General features: G+C 42.4%; 1 protein-coding gene across 1 annotated transcript in view; it reads right to left on the minus strand.

Annotated features, from left to right (window-relative positions):
- Positions 1-26695, minus strand: part of ARHGEF28 (Rho guanine nucleotide exchange factor 28) — a 311818-nt gene that overhangs the window by 142673 nt on the left and 142450 nt on the right. The window contains exons 5-7 of the mRNA XM_032848550.1: positions 14503-14686; positions 11868-12048; positions 10096-10168 (exon numbers count right to left, since the gene is read on the minus strand). Of these exons, the coding sequence (XP_032704441.1) occupies positions 10096-10168; positions 11868-12048; positions 14503-14686 (438 nt within the window). The remainder of the gene's footprint in view (positions 1-10095; positions 10169-11867; positions 12049-14502; positions 14687-26695) is intronic.

Below are 26695 nucleotides of genomic sequence, written 5' to 3' on the forward strand. Positions count from 1 at the left end.
TCACTCCACTGCAACACCAATCAAACCACTCATTGCTATAGCAACCTCCCGGCAGATAATGATATCAGTAATTCAAACTCTTCTGTTTTAAAGGCCTATTAATCTTGCCTGCATGGCCCACCCAGAAGGATTATCCCTTCTAAATCCGATTTACCAAACTTAATAGACATGTTTTCTTATTGCCAAACTATAATGGAACAATAAATAATCTCTAATATTCATGTTCACCAGTGACACTGCACCGGCAAACAGGGTTTTCAAACAATAGGGGTAAGTAGCTCTGAGATTACTACCAGGGTTTTGTTAAGAAACAGATTAGCCTAATAGATCTCAACTCTGTGTTAAGTCTTACCCTCCCCTTTTTGAAAAATGGGACCACAGAGGCTACACTTATGCAAAGCAAAAGCTCACACTGAAAATACAGGACGGTTGGTATTCTCCTTAACTACCCTTTGCTGTGTCATCTGACTCCTCCCAGGAAGGAGGCAAAAAAAAAAAAAAAAAAAGAATTATGATCAGAGCCAGCCAGACAACTACTCCTGCTTCATTCCTGGTTCAGGTTCAACTGTGCACAATCAAGTTCCCAAGAGAGTTAGATTGGCAGAGCACCATCAAAAGTACAACTGAAAAACGAGGGTCCTGCTCTCAGCTCACGCTGCCTCCTCCACAAAGGCCCAAAGGGACTGAGAGTGGTGCAGAGTCTGAATGGATCCTTTTCTCTCAGCAGATTGAGTTCTGGGAAGGCTGGGTCCAAATTGATTTTGGCCCAACCCTTGAATCCCCAGTGCCAAGCGAGTGCCTAGCATATTAAAGGCACTGAATAAATGCTTCTCTCTTCCACCTCAATCTGGTGGCCCAAAAGAGCTGATGAGATGTAGTGAATCATTAGGCAACCTCTAGGTCAGGACAGGGAAGGGAAAGTTGTTCGCTTTTTTGAAATACTAATTGAAACACTTTGAATACCAGCACTGTTTATCACAACTTCTGAACTGCCAGATTGAGCAGACAGATGAATGCTTTTCCCTTTGCTGCCTCCCACCCCTCCAGCTCATGCCCCAAACAACCCTTTCCTTTCCAATTATGCACTGGTGTTTCCCTTCTAACAACTTCAGTTTATGACTTCAGGGTTTTATCCTACTATGTATCTATAATTCACAAATCCCAGAGAACTAAAATGGCAAAGGGGACAAATTTAAGAAACTCTCCTACTCTTTCACTCAGAGACTATTTTAACCCTGGGCCCTTTTGTTTCAGTATCCTGATTACTCCATTTTTTCCTAAAAGTGGGAATACTAGTAAAAACTATCTTTTGGGGGCGCCTGGGTGGCTCAGTGGGTTAAGCCTCTGCCTTCCGCTCAGGTCATGATCCTGGGATGGAGCCCGACATTGGGCTCTCTGCTCAGCGGGGAGCCTGCTTCCCCTCTCTCTCTGCCTGCCTCTCTGCCTACTTGTGATCTCTCTCTCTCTCTCTCTCTCTGTCAAATAAATATAAATAAATAAAATAAAATAAAATAAAACAAAACAAAAAACTATCTTTTGGAATCCCCAGTATAAATATGGACTGGGAGAAAGGATAAGGTGATTATCTATAGAAATATCAGCATAAGCCCCATTAGTCTGTGAGCCCCAACAGTCCATTCAAAGTGAACAAGCATTGCTGGGTCCCTGCTGAGCCACAGGATCAGCCAGGGTGAGGACATCAAGGTGAGAGAAGAAATTTCTGCCCTAAAGCAACTCCCAATGGGTTATTTAAATGTAATTTTCATATTTGCACTCTACATCCTTTCAAAAAGAATTTGACATCTTGTTTTAAGAACTTTTTAAATTTAAATTACTTGTGGCACTTTTTTTTAAGCCACAAAAAATAATTAAGAAAAGGGAAAAAATAAATAAAACCACTGTTAATGTTTTAGAACATACGTCTTCTCTACATGCATATTTTTTAACAGCTTTAAGGTATAACATACTAATGACCCATTTAAAGTGTACAATTCAATTATTTTTGACATATTCAGAATTTTGCAATCATTACCACAATGTGAGAACATCTACATTACCCCCAATAAGAAACCCTGTACCCGTTAGCACCTACTACCCCTTTCTCCCCAGCTGCCCCCAACCCACCCCAAAGGCAACCACCAACCTTCATTCTTTTTTATTTTTTTAAGATCTTATTTATTTCTTTGACAGTGAGAGAGATCACAAGTAGGCAGAGAGGCAGACAGAGAGAGGGGGGAAGCAGGCTCCCCACTGAGCAGAGAGCTCGATGTGGAGCTCCATCCCAGGACCCTGAGATCATGACCTGAGCCAAAGGCAGAGGCTTAACCCACTGAGCCATCCAGGCACCCCAACCAACCTTCATTCTTAATGAAGTCTTCAGTCTTAATGGATTTGTCTGTGCTGGATATTTCCTATAAATGGTATCGCACCACATGCGGTCTTTTGTATCAGGATTCTCTCACAGAACGTAATATTTTTAAGATTCGTTCGTGTTATCATCCATCAGTAGTTCATTCCTTTTCATTGCCAAATGCCAGTCCATTGTATGGGCGGACCACATTTTGTAGATCCACTCCCGATAGACTTTTCGGTTGCTCCCGCTTTTTGACAGTTATGAATAATACTGCTATGGACATTTGCATACAGGTTATTATGGAGAAGGAGGTTTTCATTCTATCTAGGAGTGTCATTACTGGGTCATATGGTAACTATGCATAATATGTTTTTATAATATTGTTTGGGGTTTGTTTTGTTGACATCTCCAGTGTGCATTTGCCCACTCCCCTTAAAATCTCCAACACTGAAGAACTTACGGGGCAGAAAAAATGATGCTCAGCCCAAAAATTTGGTTGTAACTACCACATAAGCAGAAGCTCTAAATCATGCCATCTCACACTGAGGTCATGAGGTAATTTCCCTGATTTACTCAACTGCTTAAATAAATGAGGCAAGTCATACTGGAAAGACACAAACAACATTCAGCTTTATTTTTTGAATACTCTTCTGTCCTTCTGACCTCCCACTTAGATTCTAATTAAACTCAGGAAATAAACTCTTTAGCTATATTTTCATCTTAAGCTTATTTCAATTGTATTAGACTCCTGATACAATCAGGCTCCGTTAATGCTAGTCCTTGCCTCTAACCTGCTGATGTGACCCAGCTACAACCAGTATCCACAGTACAACTGAGCAGAGTTTGTTACATCTGGGTGAGTTCTGAAGAAGCTGAGATTCCTTCCAGCTCTAGCTAAGATTCTCCTGATAAGTGGGGGAGGCAAGGAGAAGAATTTATCTTATGTGTGAGAAAATACCAGTATTGCAATAACAAACAAAATGAGCATCATATCAACTTGATATCCTATTTTTATCCTTGGCCCTTTGATGATGAAAATCCCTCTCTTCTGTGGGTAGGAGGAGAAAGTAGATTGGCAAAGTCAGCCTTTAAAGGAAGCACAGAAAAAGCTGAGCTGTTCTGTAAGATGAAATTAACAATTCCAAATCACTTCCCAGGGCTGGAAAGTAAGTACATTCCCTGGGTATGACTTGTATTGTCTCGAAAATGTTAAAATACTTGACATTCAGGTCAACAACGCTGATCAAGTCCTTGGATGGATATTCCATTGTGGGGTTAAGATAAGAACTCCGTGTCCAACTGAGTAACCACCCCCACAGATCAGCCTAATTGCCATCCTGAAATCCCCAACTCTGCAGGTCCCAGCAGCCATCCTGGTGGAAAGGACCTGCATCTTGACAGATAATGGAACCATATCATCACTTCTAAAAAAAGCACTCAGTTACAGTATTTAAAATGAAGGCTCTTGGTAAGGAAATCTTGCATTGGAAAAGCCCTCTTGTTTTCCCCATAATTCACAGGAGACACTCAAAGAAGGAGACTCCCCCACCCAACTCCCTCTTCACATTTTCACTCACCCAGAGCACACAGAGAAGGGCTGCATCTTCATCTAAAGAACGGTTCAAACAAAAAAATCTGCTCACCTTGTTACTATGGCAGGAAGAGCTATGTCTCGGCATCCCAATACATGCACGATTACCACCAAATCCACCCCAGCACGTGTTACAACTTGCACTTATAACGAGCTAGCTTTGCTATGATGCTTGCCCGTGGCTAAGCATCGATGGGCAGATACTAGTCCGGGGGCTCTAGCTGTATTTGCTCATTTAAGCCTCACTAGAAGTATTAAATGATGCACCCAAGTCATCATTTCGCACAAAAGGAAACACAGCTGAACAACCTGCACCATGTCCAGAAGCCAGATCACGGCAGAGCTGAGGTTCCAGCAGAGTCCGCCTGTAGCTGGTGTGTGTCATCGAGGCATGCCTGTACATGTGGGGCATAAATCTTCCTTGTAAGAACTTTATGAGACAGGTCAGCCATGTGGAAGAAAGCTCATTTCAAGGCAATGATTCCAATTTTGCACTTCTCCATCGCACAAATGCTGGAGAGACCTCTCCACCAGCAGCCCCAAGACTACCTAGCTGAGTGTTCTGTTACCTAAGGGTGGTGGATAGGTTACAGGCTGAAAGGTCAGAGTACATGGGCCTGACCTTCTGACTGCCTGGGCAAGCTGCCTCACCTCAGACAAGTTACGTGATCTCTCTGTGCTGCCACTTCCTTGTGCATAAAATTGGGAAAACCCACTCCCGACACTCAGAAATGTCCCTCTCCATAACCACTGGCCAGTGCATGCCATGAACGCCCCAACTTTCCTCCGCTCACAGCAGCATTCCCAACACCTAGAACAGTGCCAGCCCTCCACAAATACTGGAGGGCAGTTCTGTAACAGTCAGCTCCTCGAGATGAGGGTTTTTGCCTTTGCTATTTCAGTTACTGCTATGTCATCAGTGCTTAGAACGCTGCCTGTCAGCAAGTGAGCACTCCAACGTTCACTGGACGGGTCAGTCAGTGAGCCTGCAGGACACTCGATGGCCTGCCTGGGCTGTGCCTTGTGCTTGGATCCACAGACTCTCCCGCCTTTCTCACGGGGTCATGAAGTAGAAGCCACTCTGCCCTGTAGGGAACTTCCGCTTCAGCCCTGCAGAAATGGAGTCTGCCTCCCGTCCTTTGTGACTACACCTCAAACTCCAGTCCCAGCTCCCCCTTTCCTTGTGAATGAAAATATGGAACATAATTAATGGAGAGGAAAAGGGGGGGGAGGGACTATTAACACAGAAGTTGAGACAGCCAGTCACACGTGGTTTTGGTTTGATCTGGTTGTGGTTTCTTTAATTAACTACACAAGAATATGAAACAAAATGGAGTCATGTAATAGTCAATGGGATTGTGGTGGTTCTGTCTGTTTTACAGCCTCAGAGACTCAAGGCAGTCATGAGCCTTCCAAACAACACCAGAAAGCGCAGCGGGGTGTGTGGTGAGGCATGGGTGTTCTCAATAGTCAGGACAACTATGAGTTTTACAAACACAGACACCCCCCAAGCCCAGCTCCCGGTGTGAGCATTACCTACTACCATACTAATGGATGTGGAGGCCCCAGGTGATGGTGAAAGGGAAGGAAAGGGCAGGAGCAGTGGACATGAGAAAGAGTAGCAACTGCTTGTTCCTTACCCAGATCACCTCCATGAGATGGTCTAAGAACCGTGAAAAGGGGATTCTTCCATGAACCATTTAGAGAACTTTTACATAATGTGGCACAGGAGCCATGATGGAAGGACTTAACTAGAAGCTAAAAATCTAGCTTCTAGTTAAGGTACTCTCAGCTTCCACAAGGAATGGGGGTTTCATAGATGGCATTTTCAACATATTTGGTCAGAGAATCCTTATTTTTCAAAGCATCTCCCGCAACTGGGGTTTTCACAATGCTTGTCAGGAAATCCTAGAATAGGATATCAAATAGGAACAAAGAAGGCAAGGGACAAAAGAGTCAGTTGGTGGATTAATACTAATAATTAGCTTACACCTCTGAGCAAATTAAAAATGTGAAGACGTTTTGGTCATTTCGTCCATTTGGAGTAACTGCCCATCCTTCTGGGAGTATGATTACAGTTACGAACTATGGAAACATAACTGGCTCGCTGACAATAATGACACCATTTATCACCCTAATGGGGACAGGAAAGCCCATCTCCAGGATAATGCCCTCATCTTTTAACCGATGGCAGCTATAGATACAAGCTTAGGGTTTCCCCCTCCACTCTCTGACTCTGGAGAAACACAAAAACATGATCTCTTAAGAATCTTCTAGCAGGGGGGGAAAAAAAAGAATCTTCTAGTAGGTCACGAAGGGAAAGTTTTCTTCGGGGGGTTAAATAAGAAGGGGAAAAAAAGCAGACTTTGACATTCGAAATGCTTTGTTTTTCTAGTTGAGTTGTCTACAGGTTTATAAATGGACAAAAACAGAGTAGTTTCTCTTTACTTGACTACTGCCCTCTGCTTGAACCTGAGGACAGTCTCTAATATGTCCTCCAAGAATATACAAATTAAAGCATTGCCTAGAAGGTCTACCCAATACACACACGAATGACTTGAAGTTGGAGCACTTGAGTTGCTGTTTTCTGCTTACTGCCTGCATGACTCCAGCTGTATTACCTTGGCTGCTCCTAGACCCATCAAACCCAGCCCATCTAAAATGGGGTACATTTTTTGCCATGATCCTGCTTCCTGTAAGGTCTATCCCAGTTAGGGACATACAAGGACTGGAGGAATCACCCTCCTCTCTCACCGCTGACATGCACCACCTTCAGGACAGTCCCCACCTGTCCCTACCTCTCCACGATCATTACACTGCTGTGGTGCAGACCCTCTTCTGTATTACTTAGAGCAGTGTGCCCCCCCCACTCCATTCTCCCTAATCCCTGCCAAACGCTCCAGTCTGCACTCTACATTCCACAGCAACCTTCTGAAAGTAATAATCTAACCTGATTTGCTTGAAACAGCTCCCACAGCTGTCAGGGTGGAGCTCCAGTTCCTTGCCTTGTGTATAAGCCAGGTCACTATGCCTCCCTCCCAAGGCTGTGTTACTGGCAACACACACACACACACACACACACACACACACACACACCACCCCTAATCAACAGGAGTACAAAATGATCTGCATTTCCCTTTATACATCGTGTGATTCAGAACTCTGTATTGTGTGCATTTCCATTGTCTGGGATTTCTTTCCTTCTGTATGATCATAGCTCCAGGGCCACCTCTTCCAGGAAGATTTCCCTGACCACTCCACCATCCCAAGCCACAGATTCCTCACACCAATATTTGTATATGACTCCTGCTGGACTTACCATAATGTGCTGGGGCAGCTTGTTTTTCTGCCCCAATCCCAACTGTCAGTCCCTTAAGGGCAAGAATTTAAACACTTATTCAGACCCTAGTTTGCTCTCAATTAGTTTAAAGGTGGATTAGAAGGGAAGAAAATACACAAGTAAAAATGACCAGAAAAAAAAGCAAGGATGAGAGCTTCATAAATAAGGATCACACAAAAATGCATCAGCAGTACCCTACACATATGCAGGCCAGAAACTTAGTACCAAGTTTTTGGTTTTTGTCAACCAGCTACAAGAAAAACACCTGGTAAGTTACAGGTAGAGCAATAAATGCAAGTCAAACGTTCAGGAGAAGGCAGCATTCCTGACAGGAAACCAGAAAGAGGTTTCTCCTACAGGTTTTTAGGAGAAAGCACAAGGTGACCCACCACCTCCTTAGGCAGGCAGGAACTGCCCCCCTGCAAACTCCAACCCACCAGTACATCATCTAGAGAATACAGATGTGAGGGCAACTCCATGGGGGCCCAAGCAGGTCCAGCCTAAACAGCAAGCCCAGCTGCTGAACTTAATCCAGAAGTGTGTGCAGGATGGATGGGCCCCACAGACTTCCAACAACTTGCTACAAACCTTCCTTACCCAAGACTACTTTTATTTTTTTTTAAGATTGTATTTATTTACTTGACACAGAGAGAAAGAGAGAGACAGCGAGAGAGGACAAGCAGGGAGACAAGCAGGGACAGTGGGAGAGGGAGAAGTAAGCTTCCCACTGAGCAGGGAGCCCAATGCGGGCCTTGATCCCAGGACCCCAGGATGATGACCTGAGCCGAAGGCAGACGCTTAACGATTGAGCCACCCAGGTGCCCCATCCAAGACTACTTTTTAACAAACATGGGGGTCAAGAGTTGAAGATTTTACTACCTGACAAATAAGTGAAATCCAACTTGTTTATGTTGCCAAACACAGGCAGAATCAAAACTATTCACCAGCAGTCAATTTTGGTGGCTTCAGGGCAAGGGTCTTGCCCTACTTTTTCTCCCTAACTCCAGCATCCAGCATTGTGGTTCTCAGCCTTATCAGACTATTGTCCCTTTACACATAACAGATATTTTATAATGTCCCTCCACTCTCCTGAAATGGAATAATGTAACCATACCTTAATATATATGACCTCATCCTCACACATAATTTCAAAAAATAAAAAATATTCTAAAATATAAAGGAAAAGGAAAGACTTGATAATCAGATAATACGTATTTTAGTATATAAATTATTTGCCCAAACTACCTTATAAGACATAATGACAAAGTCAGATTCCTACAACTACTAAGATTTGGGATTAAAAACAAAAACAAACAAACATGAAATCAGAATCTGTCCAAGAAGTCAGGACTATTTAAGAAAAAAGATAACAATGTTCCCCAGAGGGGCGCCTGGGTGGCTCAGTCCTTAAGTGTCTGCCTTTGGCTCAGGTCATGATCCCAGGGTCCTGGGATTGAGTCCTACATCGGGCTCTCTGCTTGGCGGGAGCCTGCTTCTCCCTCTCCCACTCCACTTGCTTGGGTTCCTCTCTCACTGTGTCTCTCTCTTTATTTATTTATAAATAAAATATATAAATAAATTCTTAAAAAAATATGTTCCCCAGAATCAAAACTTGTATCTATCATGAAGACTTGCTAACAGATCAGACTTACTTGTATATGGAAAAAGGAAAAAAAATTAAAAAACAAACATGAAATGCTCCTGGAGCAAATAATACATTATATGTTAATTAAAAAAAAAAATGTGAAATGAAGTCGATTGCGTGCCCAGAGAAACTGCCAGATTGGAGAAAACAAAGAAGTACAGGATTCCTGCAGATGAACTGGGTTTTATATACAACTGAGGGATCAATAATGCATTATTTTCTTAAAGATTTTTTTTTTAATGTACTTATTTGTCAAAGAGAGAGAGAGAGCACAGGGGGAGAGAGAGAGGGAGAAGCAGGCTCCCTGCTGAGCAAAGAGCCCGATGTGGGGCTCAATCCCAGGATCCTGGGGATCATGACCTGAGCACAGATACTTAACCAACTGAGCCACCCAGGTGCCCCTCAATAGTGCATTATTAAGAATATAGCTCTGCCTTCAGTTCAGGTCACGATCAGGTCATGATCCCAGGATCAAGCCCCGCTTCGGGCTCTCTGCTCAGCAGAGAGCCTGCTTCCTCCTCTCTCTCTGCCTGCCTCTCTGCCTGCTTGTGATCACTGTCTGTCAAATAAATAAATAAAATCTTTTTAAAAAAAAAGAATATAGCTCTTGCTGGGGACACCCCAAGTAGCTGTGTACACTCAGTCTCGGAAGCCCCACGAGGACTGTCAACAACTGTGTGGGACCACCTGGGTTGGGTACGACGGTCTGCACCCTGTGGCTCATCCAGCCTCCCCTGCCTTCGGGCCTGCATGCCAGTGGTCATCTCCATCCCCTTCAAGACCAACTAGCCCAGGGCAGGGCAGGGATCCACAAAGATGGAATGAGCTAAGGGGCCAGTGACTGAGGAAGGACAGCCTGGAAGGATCACACCAAACTTGAACATAAGGAGAATACACTCAGTCAGGAAAGTAGCCTTAAGATCAGGAGGGTGGCAAGGCCTAGTCAAGGGCATTCGGTAAATGCTAATTGAATAAAAAGTGGCAGCAGATTACATCGTTCAGCTCTGTTAGAGGAACCAAGGTCCTTGTGTCCCACAGTCCCGATCCTGTTTGCGAGTCCCCTGGTCCCTGCCACCTTCACAGCCCACTTCAACTTCAACCACCAGTTAACTTGTTAGTCCTCAGCACTTTCTGGGTTTCTCGGGGCGGGGAAGGAGCCTGTGTACCTTCTTCAGTTTCTGCAGCACTGGATGGTTTGTCTCGTCTTTCCTCTGGCCTGGCTTCTTGATCTTCAAGAGTCTAAGAAAGAAAAAAAAAAAAAGTCAATGAAAACAATCAGTGGCTTTAGATATGTGACAAGGAGATGGAATCACAAACATCGGTCTGGGAGCTGGGACAGGCCAGCCAGTCTGGGGAGGTCTGGAAAGACAGGGTGGGTAAAGCAGCTTGGAGTACACTCAAGCAGCACCCAGGAAGATGAGGAGAGACACTTGGGGGAACCAAGAGGCATGGGCTACAAATGTCCCTGCCACGAATCTTCTACTGTCCCACATCACAAGCAGAAGGGCCTCAGGCACATAATGCATGAACCAAAAAAGGGGCCAGAAGGACAGAAAATCTTGAAACTGTAAACTAGAGTTACTGTTTCTGCAGGTGCCCATCCTGAGCAACCCCTCCCCATGCCGTAAGACACAGGAGTCTGGGGGGCAGGACCCCCATTACAGGGAGGACCCAGGTTGTGCACAGGCCTTGCTTGGCAAGCCAGTGTATGCTGCTGCAGATTGACCTGGATGAGAGCAAGCTGGGGGCCTCAGAGACAAAGTGCCCTCCTGGAGCTCTTAGCATTTTCTTTTCAAATGGTTACTGCCCAGCCAGTGAACGATGAAGAGCCACAGAATTATATACTGGTGTGCCAAACAGTGAAACAGCCCAACACTGCATCCATGCATATTCCCAAGCAGACGGATGGGCACCCTTGAGCAGGGAGCCCTACAAATGGCCCAGACCCCTGAATACTCATGGGCATGTTATCAATTAAACTCAGTCTATCAAGCGCCTTGCTCTTGACCATTTCAGAACAACATCCTGAGCCCACAATAACAAGAGCAACAAAAAGCCATGGAAATATATACAGTTAACCAAACCACAAAGGAGCAGGAAACAAGTGCCCACTCACCTGCACCCCGCCCCCGTAGCTGTTAACTCCCACCTGCCTTACTCACAAGATGCAGTATTGTCTCTTCTAGGCCACATCATGGAATTACAGGACGGACCGGAGCAGGTACGTACTGGGAAGCGCCATGGAGGTGGGAGCCTGAGTGCCTAGGGTCCTAAAAGGTCTCACCACTCAGGCTCAAGGCCCAACACAAGCAGCCCACATGATTACCTGGGGTCAGCCCTCACCCTGAAATCCTAGTCTTCCGATGAGGGTAACTGCTAAGCCTACCTGAAAAGGGCATCAGATAATGCTGCTTCCTGATTACAAAACAAAAATGAAATAGGAAACTACTTTTTTTTTCATGGGGTGTATTAAAACAATTTTTATTCTTTTTAGTCCATTTGGATGCAATTGTAGGACACTTAAATTTCCTAGTCGCCTTATTAATTTTAGCCAAGTTCTAGAACTAAATTCTCAACATTCTGATAAACAGGAAAAACTGTTATGAGGAGAGAACTAAAACATGACTGAAAAATGTAGCTAAGGGGATGTGTGGGTGGTTCAGTTGGTTAAGCGGCTGCCTCTGGCTCAGGTCATGATCCTGGGGTCTTGGGATTGAGCCCTGCATCGGGCTCCCTGTTCAGCAGGGAGCCTGCTTCTCCCTCTGCCTGCTTCTCCCCCGGCTTGTGCTCTCTCCCTCGTTGACAAATAAATAAATAAAATCTTTACCAAAAAAAAAAGTGCTACCCTCCAAAACACAGTTCCCAAAATAATGACTTTGCAGTGTATACTCTCAAGGAATGTGAGTTATTATACACCAGAATGAAGAGACATACACACCTTGAGGAGAAAGGCTCTGTCCCAGAAGTATTTCCTGAAGAGTTTAATATCTGCCTCCAACAAATGCTCGGCTGTGTGGTTCAGTGTCAGGGTCAAAGTCTCTGATGAGTGAAGATACTGCAGGAAAGCTTGTTCACTGAGCTGCACTCTGGAGAAGCCTGGGGAACGTCTGCCCTGGAAACTGAAATGTCACAAATCAAAACCCACTGGCAGTTTCAGAGACATCAACCCCAACATCCCACTACCCCCACGGCCCCCAGTATTACCAATCCAGCTGGCAAAACGATCCATGAAAGCCACCTACTGACAACAAATACATAAGATCATGTAAACAGACGCTAATAATAAAGCCACTTTCTTCCCCTACACAAGATGCCAAGTAAGGAGCTATTCACATACACTACTTTATATATATATAGATATATATATCTATATCACATACACTATACTTTACCCATTACTTGTAGCATGAATGAAACTACTGACTTCGAAACGTCGTATTTTATTGCAATATTTCATTCTCTTTTAACTCAAAAAGAGACCCTCTTGCTTTAACAGGGTCATATGTGGTAGAACAAATTAGCTGGCAGCCAACAGCTTATTAGGTGATTACAGTGAAAAACAGATATGATCTCCAGGGAGCACGGTGAGGTTTGGAGGTTACAAACAAGTGGGTTATTCATAGCACACTGGTCCACTGTTGTAAATCATTTTATCATGCATATTAAAAGATGCATGTATTTGATTTTGTTGTATTTGTGAAAATATCCATAAACAAAGAAACAATATTCCCAAACTAAATTCTTGAAAGTAAACTTACTTTCTGTTCTGTTTTGACCAACAACAATTGCACATTTATTAGCTACACGTAGGCGTCACGGTTAGTGTACTATTCTGGATGGCTCGCAAGGTCATGCGATTGCAACAGTGAAGGAGCATCAGGAGGAAAATGCAAGTGCTTCCAGAGGGCAGGCCACCTCATGTTGTCACAGCCCCACAGACCGCTCCCAGATTCCTCACTTCACAGAGATAGCTCTATGCCTCCTTCCTCTTCTTACATGGCCCCATTTTATTAATGAATGTACACCTCACGAAAATATAATATACTTCCAACCAAATAAATGCTATCTCCATCATATGGAGCACTAAAAAGAGATCCCTGCACTCTAAGATTTGGGGTATCTCTCCACACTCCTGATATTAATTACTAGAATCCTCTAGAAAACAACTTTCCATGTTAACATGTCACTGAAATAAATGGACTCTGAGCCTGAGCCAAAAAATTGTTATTAATTTAGAAAATGAAAGTTTCACCATATACTCAGAATTTAGCTGACAGTCTACTTCTAATACCATTCATGAATAGATCTGTTAGATGTGCAAACCTTTAAAGTATGCAATATCTTCCAGTCCTGGAGATAGTAGAAAGGTACTAGGCTACCCAAGATGAAGTCAGCCAGGACTTTGATCTAACAATGAACCATCCAAAATGACTAAGTCAAAGAAAGCAGGACTGCCTTAGCTTCTTGGGCCAAGCAAGTAGGGTCACGTTAGAGTCAAGAAAAGGACAATTCCTTTTGATGGGCTCTTCCACTGCTTGGTGGTCATGTGACCAAAGTAGAACAAAAAATAAACAGAAATTTCTACTCTAATATTCATTTATGTACCATTAAACCATAAATTAATTGCATTGAGTTTCATGAGCCAAACAAGAGAAACCAGTCTATCAAGACACACCATATAATAGTACTCTGATGATATTTAATATTTATGCAGTACTTTGTAATTTTCAAGGTACTTTCCCATTTATTTTTTAACACCTGTTACATCAAGGAAATCACTACATATGAATCCTCTTTTCATAGGAATACTGGCCAAAGTCAAGGAAATCACTATATAAAAATTCCCTTTTCATAAGTATTATGACCAGTCTGAACTATTCTAGGTAATAAACCACACATTCCTCATTCAGTGAAAATGCTGATAATCATGAAGCACATAAGAAACAGTTCTTTTATTATTTCATTTACATTATTTAATTAGATCCTAATAGCCACGTTGTCCTTAGGGTATGTCTATTATTGATTCAACAATCATTTATATTCTTTCAATGAGTGTCATATGCCAAAACTGTATTAGAAATACTACAGTAGGTAAACAAATACTTTCAGCCCTCAAGTGATACAGGAGGGAAACCTAGGTAACAAATGATGCCTAAATTTAAAATTATAAACTATGATTAATATTGTAAATTAGTCCTTTTAATCACCATATTGTACATTATTCATAATCATTAAAGGTCCTAACATGGATGGCTTTCTGAAGCATTGTTACTTAAGGTGATACCTGAAAGATAAGTAGAACTTAGGCAAGTATTTCCCAACTTTTTCCTTGATTACAGTCCCCAACAAAGCCCTTAAAGACATGTTATCTCTAACTCCCTCTCCATGAAATGTTGATACCAAATATGTCTGTACATCTGCTCATGTACTTTGTACTCTATACATGAGAAATAATGGTAAAAGAGAAACCAACAAGAGCTTGTGGTCTGGTTATTTCAATTCTCCCACAGTATGTGGAACACTTTATAGGAACAGATCAAGAGAGAATTAATCCATCAAGTAGCCAAACTCACTTTGTGATGTCTTCAACCAGCTTGGAGTGTCCAGCTTGTAAAGCTAAGTCTAATGGTGTGGCACCTTCTTCGTTGGGTAAAGACAAAGCCTGAACTCCCCCAGGGAGGCACAGGAGGAAATGAGAGAGCTTAGGTAGGCCCCATCTCATAGCCAGGTGTAGAAGAGACTCTCTGCATAAAGAAACTGAGAATAAAAACAAATGGTATTAGTTCTTTCACTTGCAAAAATGTGCTTTATATGTTTAAATATATATTTTTTTAATTTATTTTTATTTATTTGACAGACAGAGATCACAAGTAGGCAGAGAGGCAGGCAGAGAGAGAGGAGGGGAAGCAGGCTCCCTGCCAAGCAGAGAGCCCGATGCGGGGCTCGATCCCAGGACCCTGGGACCATGACCTGAGCTGAAGGCAGAGGCCTTAACCCACAGAGCCACCCAGGTGCCCCTGTGCTTTATATGTTTTATCTCTAATACCATAGATTTAGACATAATAAGAATGTCAGAATTGGAAGGAACCATCAAAAGCATGTAATCCAAATACCTTATTTTAATTAGGCTCCACACACTGTGTCGACCCCAATGTGGGGCTTGAACTCACAACCCTGAGATCAAGACCTGTACTGGGTGAGATCCAGAGTCAGACACCCAAGCGACTGAGCCACCCAGGTGCTCCTATTTTACTGCTGAGGACAGGGCGAGTGATTTGTCCAAAGGTAGGCAGCCAAGTGGTGCTGGGTCTGCCCATCACTGGTACAGGGCTGTTTCTAGCCACTGTAGCACACATTCACATTCCCTTTCACTTGTGCAGAAGTCAGCACAGGAAAATGAGCACTAGGAGCACACCACCCTTTCGAAACACGAAGCTGCTCTTGAAAGACATGCTACTACTTCAGGAGGGCAATGTCTCAGAAGCCACAACCGTAAGGGAGTCCCTGTTCCCATTCATGAGCCAGAATTGCTCCTCCCCTGATGAGAAGGTAGGGCAGAAACGGGCTTCCCATGTCCAGAAAACCGGAGATCATGGTCGTTCTCCAACTTTACGGAGGAGCTCTGGTGCATCTATTAGATTCCTGGGACTGCTTCAGGGCTGGCAAACCGCCCTAATGCTTTGCTTCAACGGCTCAGCCTGGGGCCTCTTCACATGGCCCTTGACAAAGGGCTCTTGGTTAATCTGTGTTCTGAGTTTTCACCGTGGTTTGCAGCTTTCACATTAAGGGGTACATACCATTGTAGAGGCTGAGGGGTTTTATTATTCTCAACACCTAATACAATATCTGACAAACTGAAGTCGTCTAGTGTTTGTGGAGCTGAATGGCAACTGTTAAAATTGCTGTCATTTGTGTATGTTCAAATTGCCTTATTTGCATATAGTTTGTACACCTGTATTTCTACTGCAATACTCAGTGCCTGGAACACAGCTGGCTCATGATAGATATTACACTGGAAATATGGAAAAGAATAAATTTGTTTACATTTATTTAAAAAAAAAAGGTAGACTCATAAACTCCTCAGACATCAAGATATACCTTAAAACAAACCTTATCGTCACGAACTAAACCTGAAAATCCAAACACTCAAGATCTGCTGGAATGAACGCAGTCAGAATGTGAATTACATCTACCCTCAAGCTGAATAATGTTATTGGCTGTAGCTACAATGGAAAGGATGTCTAGGGCACACTATATTGCACTGGATTTTCTGGCAGGAAAAGCCAGAGGGGAGGGACCCCTTCTGTTTTCTACCCCAATACAGTGCCCTGCACATGTATGGGTCTAAAAATACCTGCATATTGAATGAATGAATGAATGAATGAATGAATATATGACCAAGGGGGCTCTTTCCCTGATGAGTTACCCAGGAAAAGTGAGCTTTAGGGATATGGCTGCAGCTGCTACTTGGAGCACCTATCATTTTTAGTTCCATCTCTGGTACCTTGACTAAAATCTGTGAACAAAAGCTACTTACTCTCTCAGACCTAGAACACTGAGGACAAAAAACTACTGCTCCACAAGTCAGAGGTCTGCATTAATATGACTTTACCTTTCCATTGTCTTCATTAGCATAACTTCACTACTCCAGGAGATTCTTCCCAGGGCAAATGATGGTCTGTTCATTATTCCTTTAAGACCCATCAACTCCTCTGTAAAAAGCATCCATTTGAGCCCTAAAACCAATCTATATTATACCATGATCCTTATCCTCTCCTAATCCAACTCCCTGCCTTGCCCACCCCCCCTTCTCTGCATTAGAAGACCATCATTAAACCAACCTTCAAGTTCGCATTAAATTCCAACCCTGCCCACACCCCCACCAAAAGCCTGCTGAGGCTGCATGGAGGCAGCCTCCCTGACCAGGCCAGGCAGTTAGCTCAGCTCTGTCTCTCCAGCAGACTGTGGGGATGCTATCAGGGGAGCCAGCATCCAACCCCACTCTAATTTGAAACAATCAGAAGGAATTACGCCACTGCACAAATGCAGAAGAAAAATGCTTAGCTTACATTTTTAGTGGTTTATACTATTACTTTATCCAGATCAAGAAGGTGAAGTGTTCTATTTCAAATTTGTAACTAGGCCCTCGAAGTGAAATACCACTGACTCCACTGTGCATTTGCTCTATCACCTGTCTGTGTCACATAGCGCAGACGCACACCCCCACCCCCGTCCAGGTCAAATAACATCTGAAATGCCAAAACATCTAAAGACAAAGCAGTGCACACCTGCCAGATATCTGCTTAAAATGCCTGATATCTTCAAAAGGCTATTGAAGAACTTATCTCTGCTTTACCCTTTAAGTTTTTGACCTTTAAACTCATTTTATTAGAAGGTAGTGTTTTCATACTTAACAGACTCCTGACAAGGCATGTTTGAGAACATTTCCATTTTTTTTCCCCCTTCTTAAGTAATAAGGAGGAAGAGACTGTTCGGATCAGGTAACAAAGCAAACACAAATGCACAAGGACACTCCCCAACACGTATGTCGGCAGGAACTCACAACCAGCCACCCTCGAATGGAATTTCAAAGTCATAGATCCCAATCTCATCTGGGTAAGAAACACTGCATGGCTGTATGAGATACTATTTTCTTCCAGGACAAAGACCAAAGGGGAACATCTAAACTATCTGCATTCCCTTTTAAAATAAAACTATTGGTAAAGGCAAGTATGGGGTCAACCATTTAAATGGAACTCCATACATTGCCTGGGGCAGTACCCCAGATACCCTTGACCCTGGGCAGGAGTTCACTCTACTCTACCTGGTTGACAGTGTGGGTGGCAGGAGTTTTTCTCCTTTGGAACACCCTCCGGGCACGTTCTGTTAGCCCAGCTCCCCATTCCCTCCCTGGGCTCCAATCTCACACCTAGTTCACAGAGGAGCAAAGCAAACTTGCAGGATAGAACAGCTCACTGCTGAAAATGTTCCTCCTTCTCAATCTGTCCACTCCTGGGAAGGTGGGAAGGCAGGGGTAGAAAGGATCTTCTGATGTTTGAAGGGAACAAATAAGAAGCTGACCAAGATGGTTTGAGAGAGCCTTCTCCTTCGGTTTGAAAGTTCAGAGCCCAGAATCAGGCAAAGAGCCTGAAATAGGAAACACCATGACATATATAAATAATTCTGCTTGTTATAGAGTTTCAGATTCTTAACAGCAGTCAGGAAAACAAGCTGTGAAAAGGGGTTATTCAATCTAGCAGAAGTGGGAGGAGGTGTGTTTAAAATATATTTTTAACCAAATAAATATGTCTCTTCCTGTGTAGCTAATGCCAGGAGTTATGTGAACTAATGTTACTAAAACAGAATTACTTGTAATTGTTCTAATGGCAAACATGAGAAGGTATGACCTGTCACATCCTGGGAGCAAAATCACCCAGACACAAAGAGGAAGTGAATAGGCTGTGCCATTCAATCAGCATTTCCCATCACGGCATAAAGGGAGTCCACTGGACCCACACAGGGACGGAGGCTCAAAGCCTATGCCTCTCGTTCTACCACACCTCAGTTTCTGTGCCCAGAAAATAAGGCAATCACATCAGAGACCCAAGGTCCTGAGAATATTCATCCCAGCCTGACTTGCTGAGGATCAAGGATGCAGGAAATACAGCCCACCCCAACGGTCTTCCAACAGTGTTCGAGCACAGGGGCTGAAGTAGCTGGTGAGGCTGTTGCTGAAGGAAAGTGATTTTATATACTGTTCAGTCCAAATTCGGGACCATTATAGCTTCACAAGGTCTGGAGACAGCAGAATATGGAAAAATAAATTACCAAGTCCACAGGAACTCACAGTCTACAGGAAATGTAAATGGGTATAACCACTTTGGAAAATACATTGCCATCATCGAATAAATCTGAAGAAACTGAAGTCTTCAGTGATTAAGCATTTCCACTCCTACATATAAACCCTAGTGAGCACCATGCTTTGCATGTCACAGCAAACACACATAAAAATGTATAACTGTCCAAAAACAGAAGGGATCTCAACATCCACCAACAATAGAATAAACTGCAGTATAATCACACTAGTATCCTAACATCAATAAAAAAAGTACAGACTAACATAGAAAAAAACTAAGAAATATACTATTGTTGCAGAAAAGTCACAAAAGAGTTCACAGAATATGTTTTGGTTAATATGAAATTTTACAAAGTGAACAGCTAAGGCATACTATTTAAGAACACATAGGTAGTAGAAATTTAAGGAAAAGCAAGGAAACAGTGATTCTACAAGTGGGCATCATTTCTCTAGGACAAAGAGGAGACCATGAATGGTGCTACTTCTGGGATCCAATGGTGCCTCTATCTCCCCACCAACACACACAGGAAGCCGTGTTTAAGGCTCACCCTAGGACAATTAAAACAGAATTTCCAGGGTTGGGATCCAAGCCTTACTTTTTCCCAAAGATTCCCAAGTGATTCTAATACAACACCAGAATTAAGATCTGCTACTTTCTCTAAGTAAGTGGTTAACAAAATACCTGTCAATGCTTCCTTTTTATACCACTGTCTTCCCTATCATCTCTTAAGATCTATTAGCTAATAATTTCAACAATGAATAATAACAAAAAAAGGTTTGTGACTTTCACAAGTTATTCTTAATCTACAATACTTGCTCCCAAACCAAGATATATCCTTAAACACTGTAAGCAAAATATTAAAGATAAGCGTGAGTGGGCAATAATCTAGAAACAAATGCTTTTATTTATTTTTAATATTTTATTTATTTGACAGAGAGAGACACAGAGAGGGAACACAGGCAGAGGGAGTGGGAGAGGGAGAAGCAAACTCCGGCCAAGCAGGAAGCCGATGTGGGGCTTGATCCCAGGACCCTGGAATCAGGACCTGAGCTGAAGGCAGATGATTAATGACTGAGCCATCCAGGCGCCCCAGTAAATGCTTTTAAATGTAGTTTAATTCAGGAGTACTTCTACTTTGTAGGATTTACTGATGTTTCACAACAACTGAGTGGAGCCGTTGAAATGTATTCAATACTGTAAGTTTATGAACAAAATACATCACATATATCCAAATCATTAAAATAAGTTGTGCTCTCATTTCCAAACCACGTATACATTTATGGAGGTCTCAATTTTTGCATCTAAGTCAAACAGTAGACAAACACTAAATGAAACTAGTATTCAATGCCAGTACTATATGCCAGATCTTGTAGATGTAAAGATTATCTTTGAATACCATACTGCCTCCCACTTTTCTTTGGAATAAATATCTGGCTCATGAAACCACTGACTGATGAGTTGCAGCTCTAGGCATAGACACAGAGTATGAACAGAAATAAGGAAAGTAGGGGCGCCTGGGTAGCTCAGTGGGTTAAAGCCTCTACCTTCAGGTGATGATCCCAGGGTCCTGGGATCGAGCCCCACATCAGGCTCTCTGCTCAGCAGGGAGCTTCTTCCTCTCTCTCTGCCTGCCTCTCCCCCTCCTTGTGATCTCTGCCTGTCAAATAAATAAATAAAATCTTAAAAAAAAAAAGAAGGAAAGTATTGGACCTACTACCTCCCTCATGTATGATGACTTGAAAATTGAGACATTTATCCAATGGCAAAATGATGAGGAAAAACTAAAGAGAATGAAAAAAATATTGCCAAAAATTTTATGGAACACAGAAGAGAATATGTGGTATGAGCATCACATACAACCTCCTATTTTTTCAGGACTCTCAGTGAAATAGGAGAGATCATGTACTATGGCATCTTTCATTCAAGTGGTCTAATCAGGGCTTTGGTGCATTAAAAAAAATCACTTCTCCACCGAGAAGATCAGAGGTTGTTAAGTCCAAAATGGAAACTGAAAATATAAACAGGTTCATAGGAAAGATACTGAAACAGAACAGCCAAAGGAGCACAATACCAACATGGCAGGTATGGCTGGACAGTAAAGGCAAAGGGAGAAGAAGAGAAGGGCAACAAGACCAAGGGTGGGTTTTAGCTTCCTGATATGTCTTTTCTGCATCAGGCATATTTGAGACACTCAGATGGCAACTCCTGACTGCAAGTCTGGGAAAACACCAATCACATGGTTTCATTCCATCAAATTCACATTGCTATATGCGATGCTGGAATGCAGTTTATGGAGTTTGCCTCTCTTTTAGGCTGGATATACTTTATTCTACCTTGTGGAACTAGTACTAAATCAGTTGAAACATTAAAAAGGGGGCACCTGGGTGGCTCCGTGGGTTAAAGCATCTGCCTTCAGCTCAGGTCATGATCCCAAGGTCCTGGGATTGAGCCCTGCATCAGGCTCTTTGCTCAGCAGGGAGCCTACTTCCCTCTCTCTCTGCCTGCCTCTCTGCCTACTTGTGATCTCTATCTGTCAAATAAATACATAAAATTTAAAAAAAAAAGTCCTTATCAGAACTCAAAGATGGCAATCCAATTTCTGGCCTCCACTGTCTGGGGACATGTCCAGACTAAACCATACAATGTACACATCAATAGAATCTATTAAGAATCTGGTCACGATACTGCATAGTGCAAAGGCAGACAGACAGAAGAGTTGAAAGATCTGGATTTGAACACTTACAGAAATGTAGCTGTGGAAAGACCCCTTAATTCTCAACCTTTAAGGGGCTTAATGGAGAAGCTGAGTGTTATCTTCCCAGACTACTACCCAGGAGTGTCAGGGGGACATAATGAAAATACCGTATAAGACAAGGTTGTCAAGAACTATGAAAGCCAGTATTGGGGGTAACTTCTCAGTAGTATACATTTGTCTGATATTTTCCACACAAAAAGTACAACTTTCACTAGATAGAGACATGGTTTACTCCAAAACAGTTTTCCTCTGGTTGTAATTTAAAAGCATAATTGAAGGCAACCAGATGTCTGCTTAGGAGGCACTATAATTGCATCTGTGTAAGATAACAGATGTGCCATTGAGACAAATGTGTGACAGCCCCATGCCTTGGGCAGCAGGCAGTCATTAGGCGCCATAAGCAACTATTGTATCATACCGACTTTCCAGTGTGTGCATTAGATTTTTTTAAATCATTTGTTAATATTTCTTTAAGCTCTGGTTTGTGTCCACCATTTATTCATTCATTAGATATTTGCTGACAGCCTACTATGCACTGAGCATTCTTTCCCCTCACACCACAGCGTAGCCTATGGAATTGCCAGGCATACTCCCAACTGACCCTTTAGGAACCCCATTCTGTTTGGGAGACAAAAATATACTGCAGTCTAATTTTTTTAAGCTTTTATTTATTTATTGGACAGAAAGAGAGCCCAAGTAAGCAGAGCAGCAAGCAGAGGGAGAAGCAGGTTCCCTGCTGAGCAGGGAGCCTGATGCAGGGCTTGATCCCAGGACCCTGGATCCCAGGACCCGGGGATCGTGACCTGAACTGAAGGCAGATGCTTAACAACTGAGCCACCCAGGTGCCCCACAGTCTAATTTTATTTTGACAAGCAGAAAAAAGAATAGACTCCTCATAGCTTGGCAATGGCCTTTTGAAATCTGCACTGAGAATCTGAACTGAACACCAACCAGGAAAGCGACTTCTCATCTGAGTGAGAAGGCATGAGTGGTAGGATCCACTCACTGCCCTTACACTGGAAGCCAGAGTCCCAAGTCCAAACGGCTAGAGTGAGAAATAGTCAACTCCATGGTTATGAGTTACAACTTCATTGGGAAGTCTCATCCCATCCTTTAGCACGAGGTGAGCAGAAGAGGAAGGGAGAAGGATAAGCAAACAGGAAATAGGTGTTGAAGGTGCTCCCTACCTGGGATGAGGCTGAGGGTGGGGAGGTTGGAAAAAGGTCACTAGAACTCTAGGTGGGCAGCTGTCCCATATGAATGAAAGCAAAGAAGTAAACCACCACAACCTCCTTTTTATTTAATGCTTATTAGGTGCCAATGACTATATGGACTTTACATTCCTTTACAGCCCTTGTTTCCATCTAACATTTAGGAAGTAACTTACGGGTATTATCTTATTTGATCCCAACAGCCACTGTACAAGGTAAAGCCTATGATCATCCCCATTTCACAGGGGCAGAAACTGAGCTCTGATACCATCAAGCAACTGCCCAAGCTCACTCACTACATGCAGCATTGAGGCTCTGAACTCAGACTCTTCCACCTCCAAAACTAAAATTCTTACAAGCAAAAAAATGTTATGTCAAAGATAGCAAAAACAAGGGCAGTAAAGACAGAATCTTGAACAAGTCAACAAAATGAGAGTGAGGAAACCAAACAGAAGGAACTAAGCCACTCCAAAACAAACTAAACCAATCCTAAGGGCTGGGCTTACCAGACTCTGCACATGTCAGCCTGATAGGTCACCACGCACACACACACATACACACACACACACACACACACACACAGTACATTCTCATGACAAACCTGCAAAATAAAAGTTGCAACAGCTACAAATCTAGGGCAGGGAAAGCAGCTATGTGGGAATCATTGTGAACCAGGACCTAGGGCAGGATTACAAAAGACTGGGGATGACGGGTGGTTCTACCTACGTTGGACTCATGGACACATAAAGGCCCACCTCTTATAGAGTCAAGACAAGGCCTTTCACAGTTCACTTGGCACCCATAGAGTAGAGCACTTCCAAAGGATCTGGGTTGGTCGTTTCCCTAAGAACATCTCATCACTTCTCTCTGCCACACTCTACCCACCCTCTTCCCAAGGCTCTCCCACATAGCTCTTCAACCATCAGCCTTTAAACCTGCAAACATAGGTAGTTTCAAAGCCAATTATTTATTTTTTAGATAAAGTAATACATGGATAGCTGCCAGCATTCACATACTCTTACATCTAAGAAAAAAGCAAAAATTTTAATTTTTTGACTTAAGTATTAACAGAATCCTTGGATACTGTCATTTGCAAATTCAAGTTTGGTTCCCTGAGTGCAATCAAAAACTGTCATATGCATCTTATAGTGTTTACAGGGTTTCCAGGAAAAAGAAGAACGGGTGGGACATGGCTACCCAGAGGTGAATTCCAAAACCTTCCACCATCCTGAATCCTTTGAAAAGTACATTACGGTAGGCTATTTGAAAAAAATAAGAGCTTCCAATTACTTTTTTTCCTTGAAAATTATGAGAGAGGGTGAAAGTAACCTGAATACAACCTCTGCTCTATCTCTGATGTGAGAATAAATATTTAATTCTTAATTCCAATCTAAGGGCCATTGGGGCCAGATAAAAGTAGGAGGCTTATTTTTTAGGGAAAACTTTAAGCTGCCTTCTCATCTTTAAAATGTAATACCTTAAAGAGAGAATGTGATTAATGAGTTTAACTGAAAAATAAATTCAAATTATTTAATGACACACTCTTTTTCTCCTTGAGAGCTCAATTCCATATAAAATTCATTACTGCCAGAAAACCCACTCCTTAAAAATGAATGGCTAAAAATGGGATGGAAGACAGAGAAAACATTTTTTAATTAAAGATTTAAGACTTCACAAATGATGACTATTTGAGTACCTGCCTAAGTAATGTGTGACAATAGTATCAATTTAACATGGAACCTGTTCTAAAAAACATTCTCTCCACCACTAGCATTCACGCACTGGGTTACCTTAGCAATGGAAGGAATAGAATCCTAGCTTAAAATGTCAGAAAAGAAAGTGTGGAGAGGTTTGTTCCAGGAGATACTATCAAAAGTAACAGAGGGCTAGAAAGGAATATTGAGTGTATATGTAACTGATTGAAAAATGTCAAGATTTCCAAGAAAAACACTCAAACCTCAGCATTAATTGGTACCTGTCATGCACTAATTTCAAAACTCCTCAATTTTAAACAGAAATTTTAAACAGAAAACTTATATTTTGTAATAAATCTGTCCTTTGTGGGTTTCCTAACCCCTGGTAGGACACCAGCTGATATTATTTCAAATTTGCTGTCCAGTACAAAGCTTTGGGTCGGAAAAACAAAGCTGACATTTCACAGTCTGCAGGACAGCAAGTCATTCTTATAGTTCAATATGTCATCCCCTAGTTAATAAGACCTAGAACATAAGTTGAGGCCAACCAACAAGGCATGCTACTGAGCCTTGCCTTATTTTTTTCTATTTATATAGCCAGCAAATTGTACTCAAAGGATAAAAACAGCAGCCAAGCTCTATTTCAAGTGTTACTCAAATCTTGCTTCTTTCTCTTTCCTCTATTCAAAGAGAGGTCAACAGATATTTTCCTTTGTCAAACATTGCTGGCCCACACATTTCCTTCTGCTGTTGCCTAGAAAGAAGGTGAAGATTCTAGGTGTGTGGCCTGAAGCACCACGTAGATGTCACAGAAAACTGGCAGTTCCCACTTAGTCTTTAGTTATGAACAATTACTTCTCACTTAATGGTGTCTCCTGAGATAAAAAGCAATATAACTGCACTTTAAACACCTTAAGGTAACACTAAACAAGATGTATTTTTTAAAATTTTATTTATTTATTTGACAGAGGGAGAGCACACAAGCAGGGGAAGCAGAAGAGGGACAAAGAGAAGCAGGCTCTGCACTGAACAGGGAGCCTGATGTGGGACTCAATCCGAGAACCCAGAACCGGGGATCATGACCTGAACCTAAGGCAGATGCTTAACCGAATGAGCTACCCAGGTGCCCCCAATTAAGACACATTTTAACAATTGTTGAATGACCCCCACTTTTATAAAATTTCTTCCGAAGTTCTTTTGGCCTTCTGCATTTTTTCCCTTTTCCCCCCATTAGTTGTAAAGTGTAGAAAAGCAAAGATTCCCCTTCAATGGGAATTCATTTATGAAGACCCTATTAATAAAACAGACCATCATGCTAACCACCCTTCTTAGTAACAGCATGCTATATCCATTAAACTTGTGGTCCCTGACAAGGTTTCCACTTTTCTTCTAAGTCAATATTAATTACAATGTAACTTGTTTGTTTTTCTTTTAATTTTTTTTTAAGATTTTATTTATTTATTTGACAGACAGAGATCACAAGTAGGCAGAGAGGCAGGCAGAGAGAGGGGAGGAAGTAGGCTCCCTGCTGAGCAGAGAGCCCGATGTGGGGCTCGATCCCTGGGGCTCGATCCCAGGACTCTGAGATCATGACCTGAGCCGAAGGCAGAGGCTTTAACCCACTGAGCCACCCAGGCGCCCCGTAACTTGTTTTTGTATAGACTAATACTACTTGGACTTGCCCTTACAATATGTATGTAGTCTCAACTAATACATTTCTTAAGTTTCTCAATTCTCAAGTATTCTCATCTTTGAAATCAGTAATTATATTAATCAATTATCTAAGGCACTTTCAGTGGGTTCTACCACTTCCACCCATTACTTTTTTTTATACTTCATTATTTTTATTAACATATAATGTATTATTTGCCCCAGGGGTACACGTCTGTGAATCATCAGGCTTACACACTTCACAGCACTTACCATAGCACATACCCTCCCCAATGTCCATAACCCAGCCACCCTATCCCTACCCCTCTACCCCCTGGCAACCCTCAGTTTGTTTTGTGAGATTAAGAGTCTCTTATGGTTTGTCTCCCTCCCAATCATTTTTAGAGACAGCTCCAGAAAGAGAAGGAGGATCCCTAAATACAGCAATTGTGTTTAGGTCCAAGACAGCCCTGCTGAAAAGTTTCACAAGTTCAGTTGGCTTACCCTAAAAATTTCTTCCACTCACTGAATCAGCTATAAAGGCAAGAGTCAAGTTTAACTCTTTTCACTTGATGAAACAATCTACCAGATAAAATTTA

Source organism: Lontra canadensis, unplaced genomic scaffold (assembly GCF_010015895.1).
Source record: "Lontra canadensis isolate GAN:19392208 unplaced genomic scaffold, GSC_riverotter_1.0 scaffold4, whole genome shotgun sequence".
Classification (NCBI taxonomy): Eukaryota; Metazoa; Chordata; class Mammalia; order Carnivora; family Mustelidae; genus Lontra; species Lontra canadensis.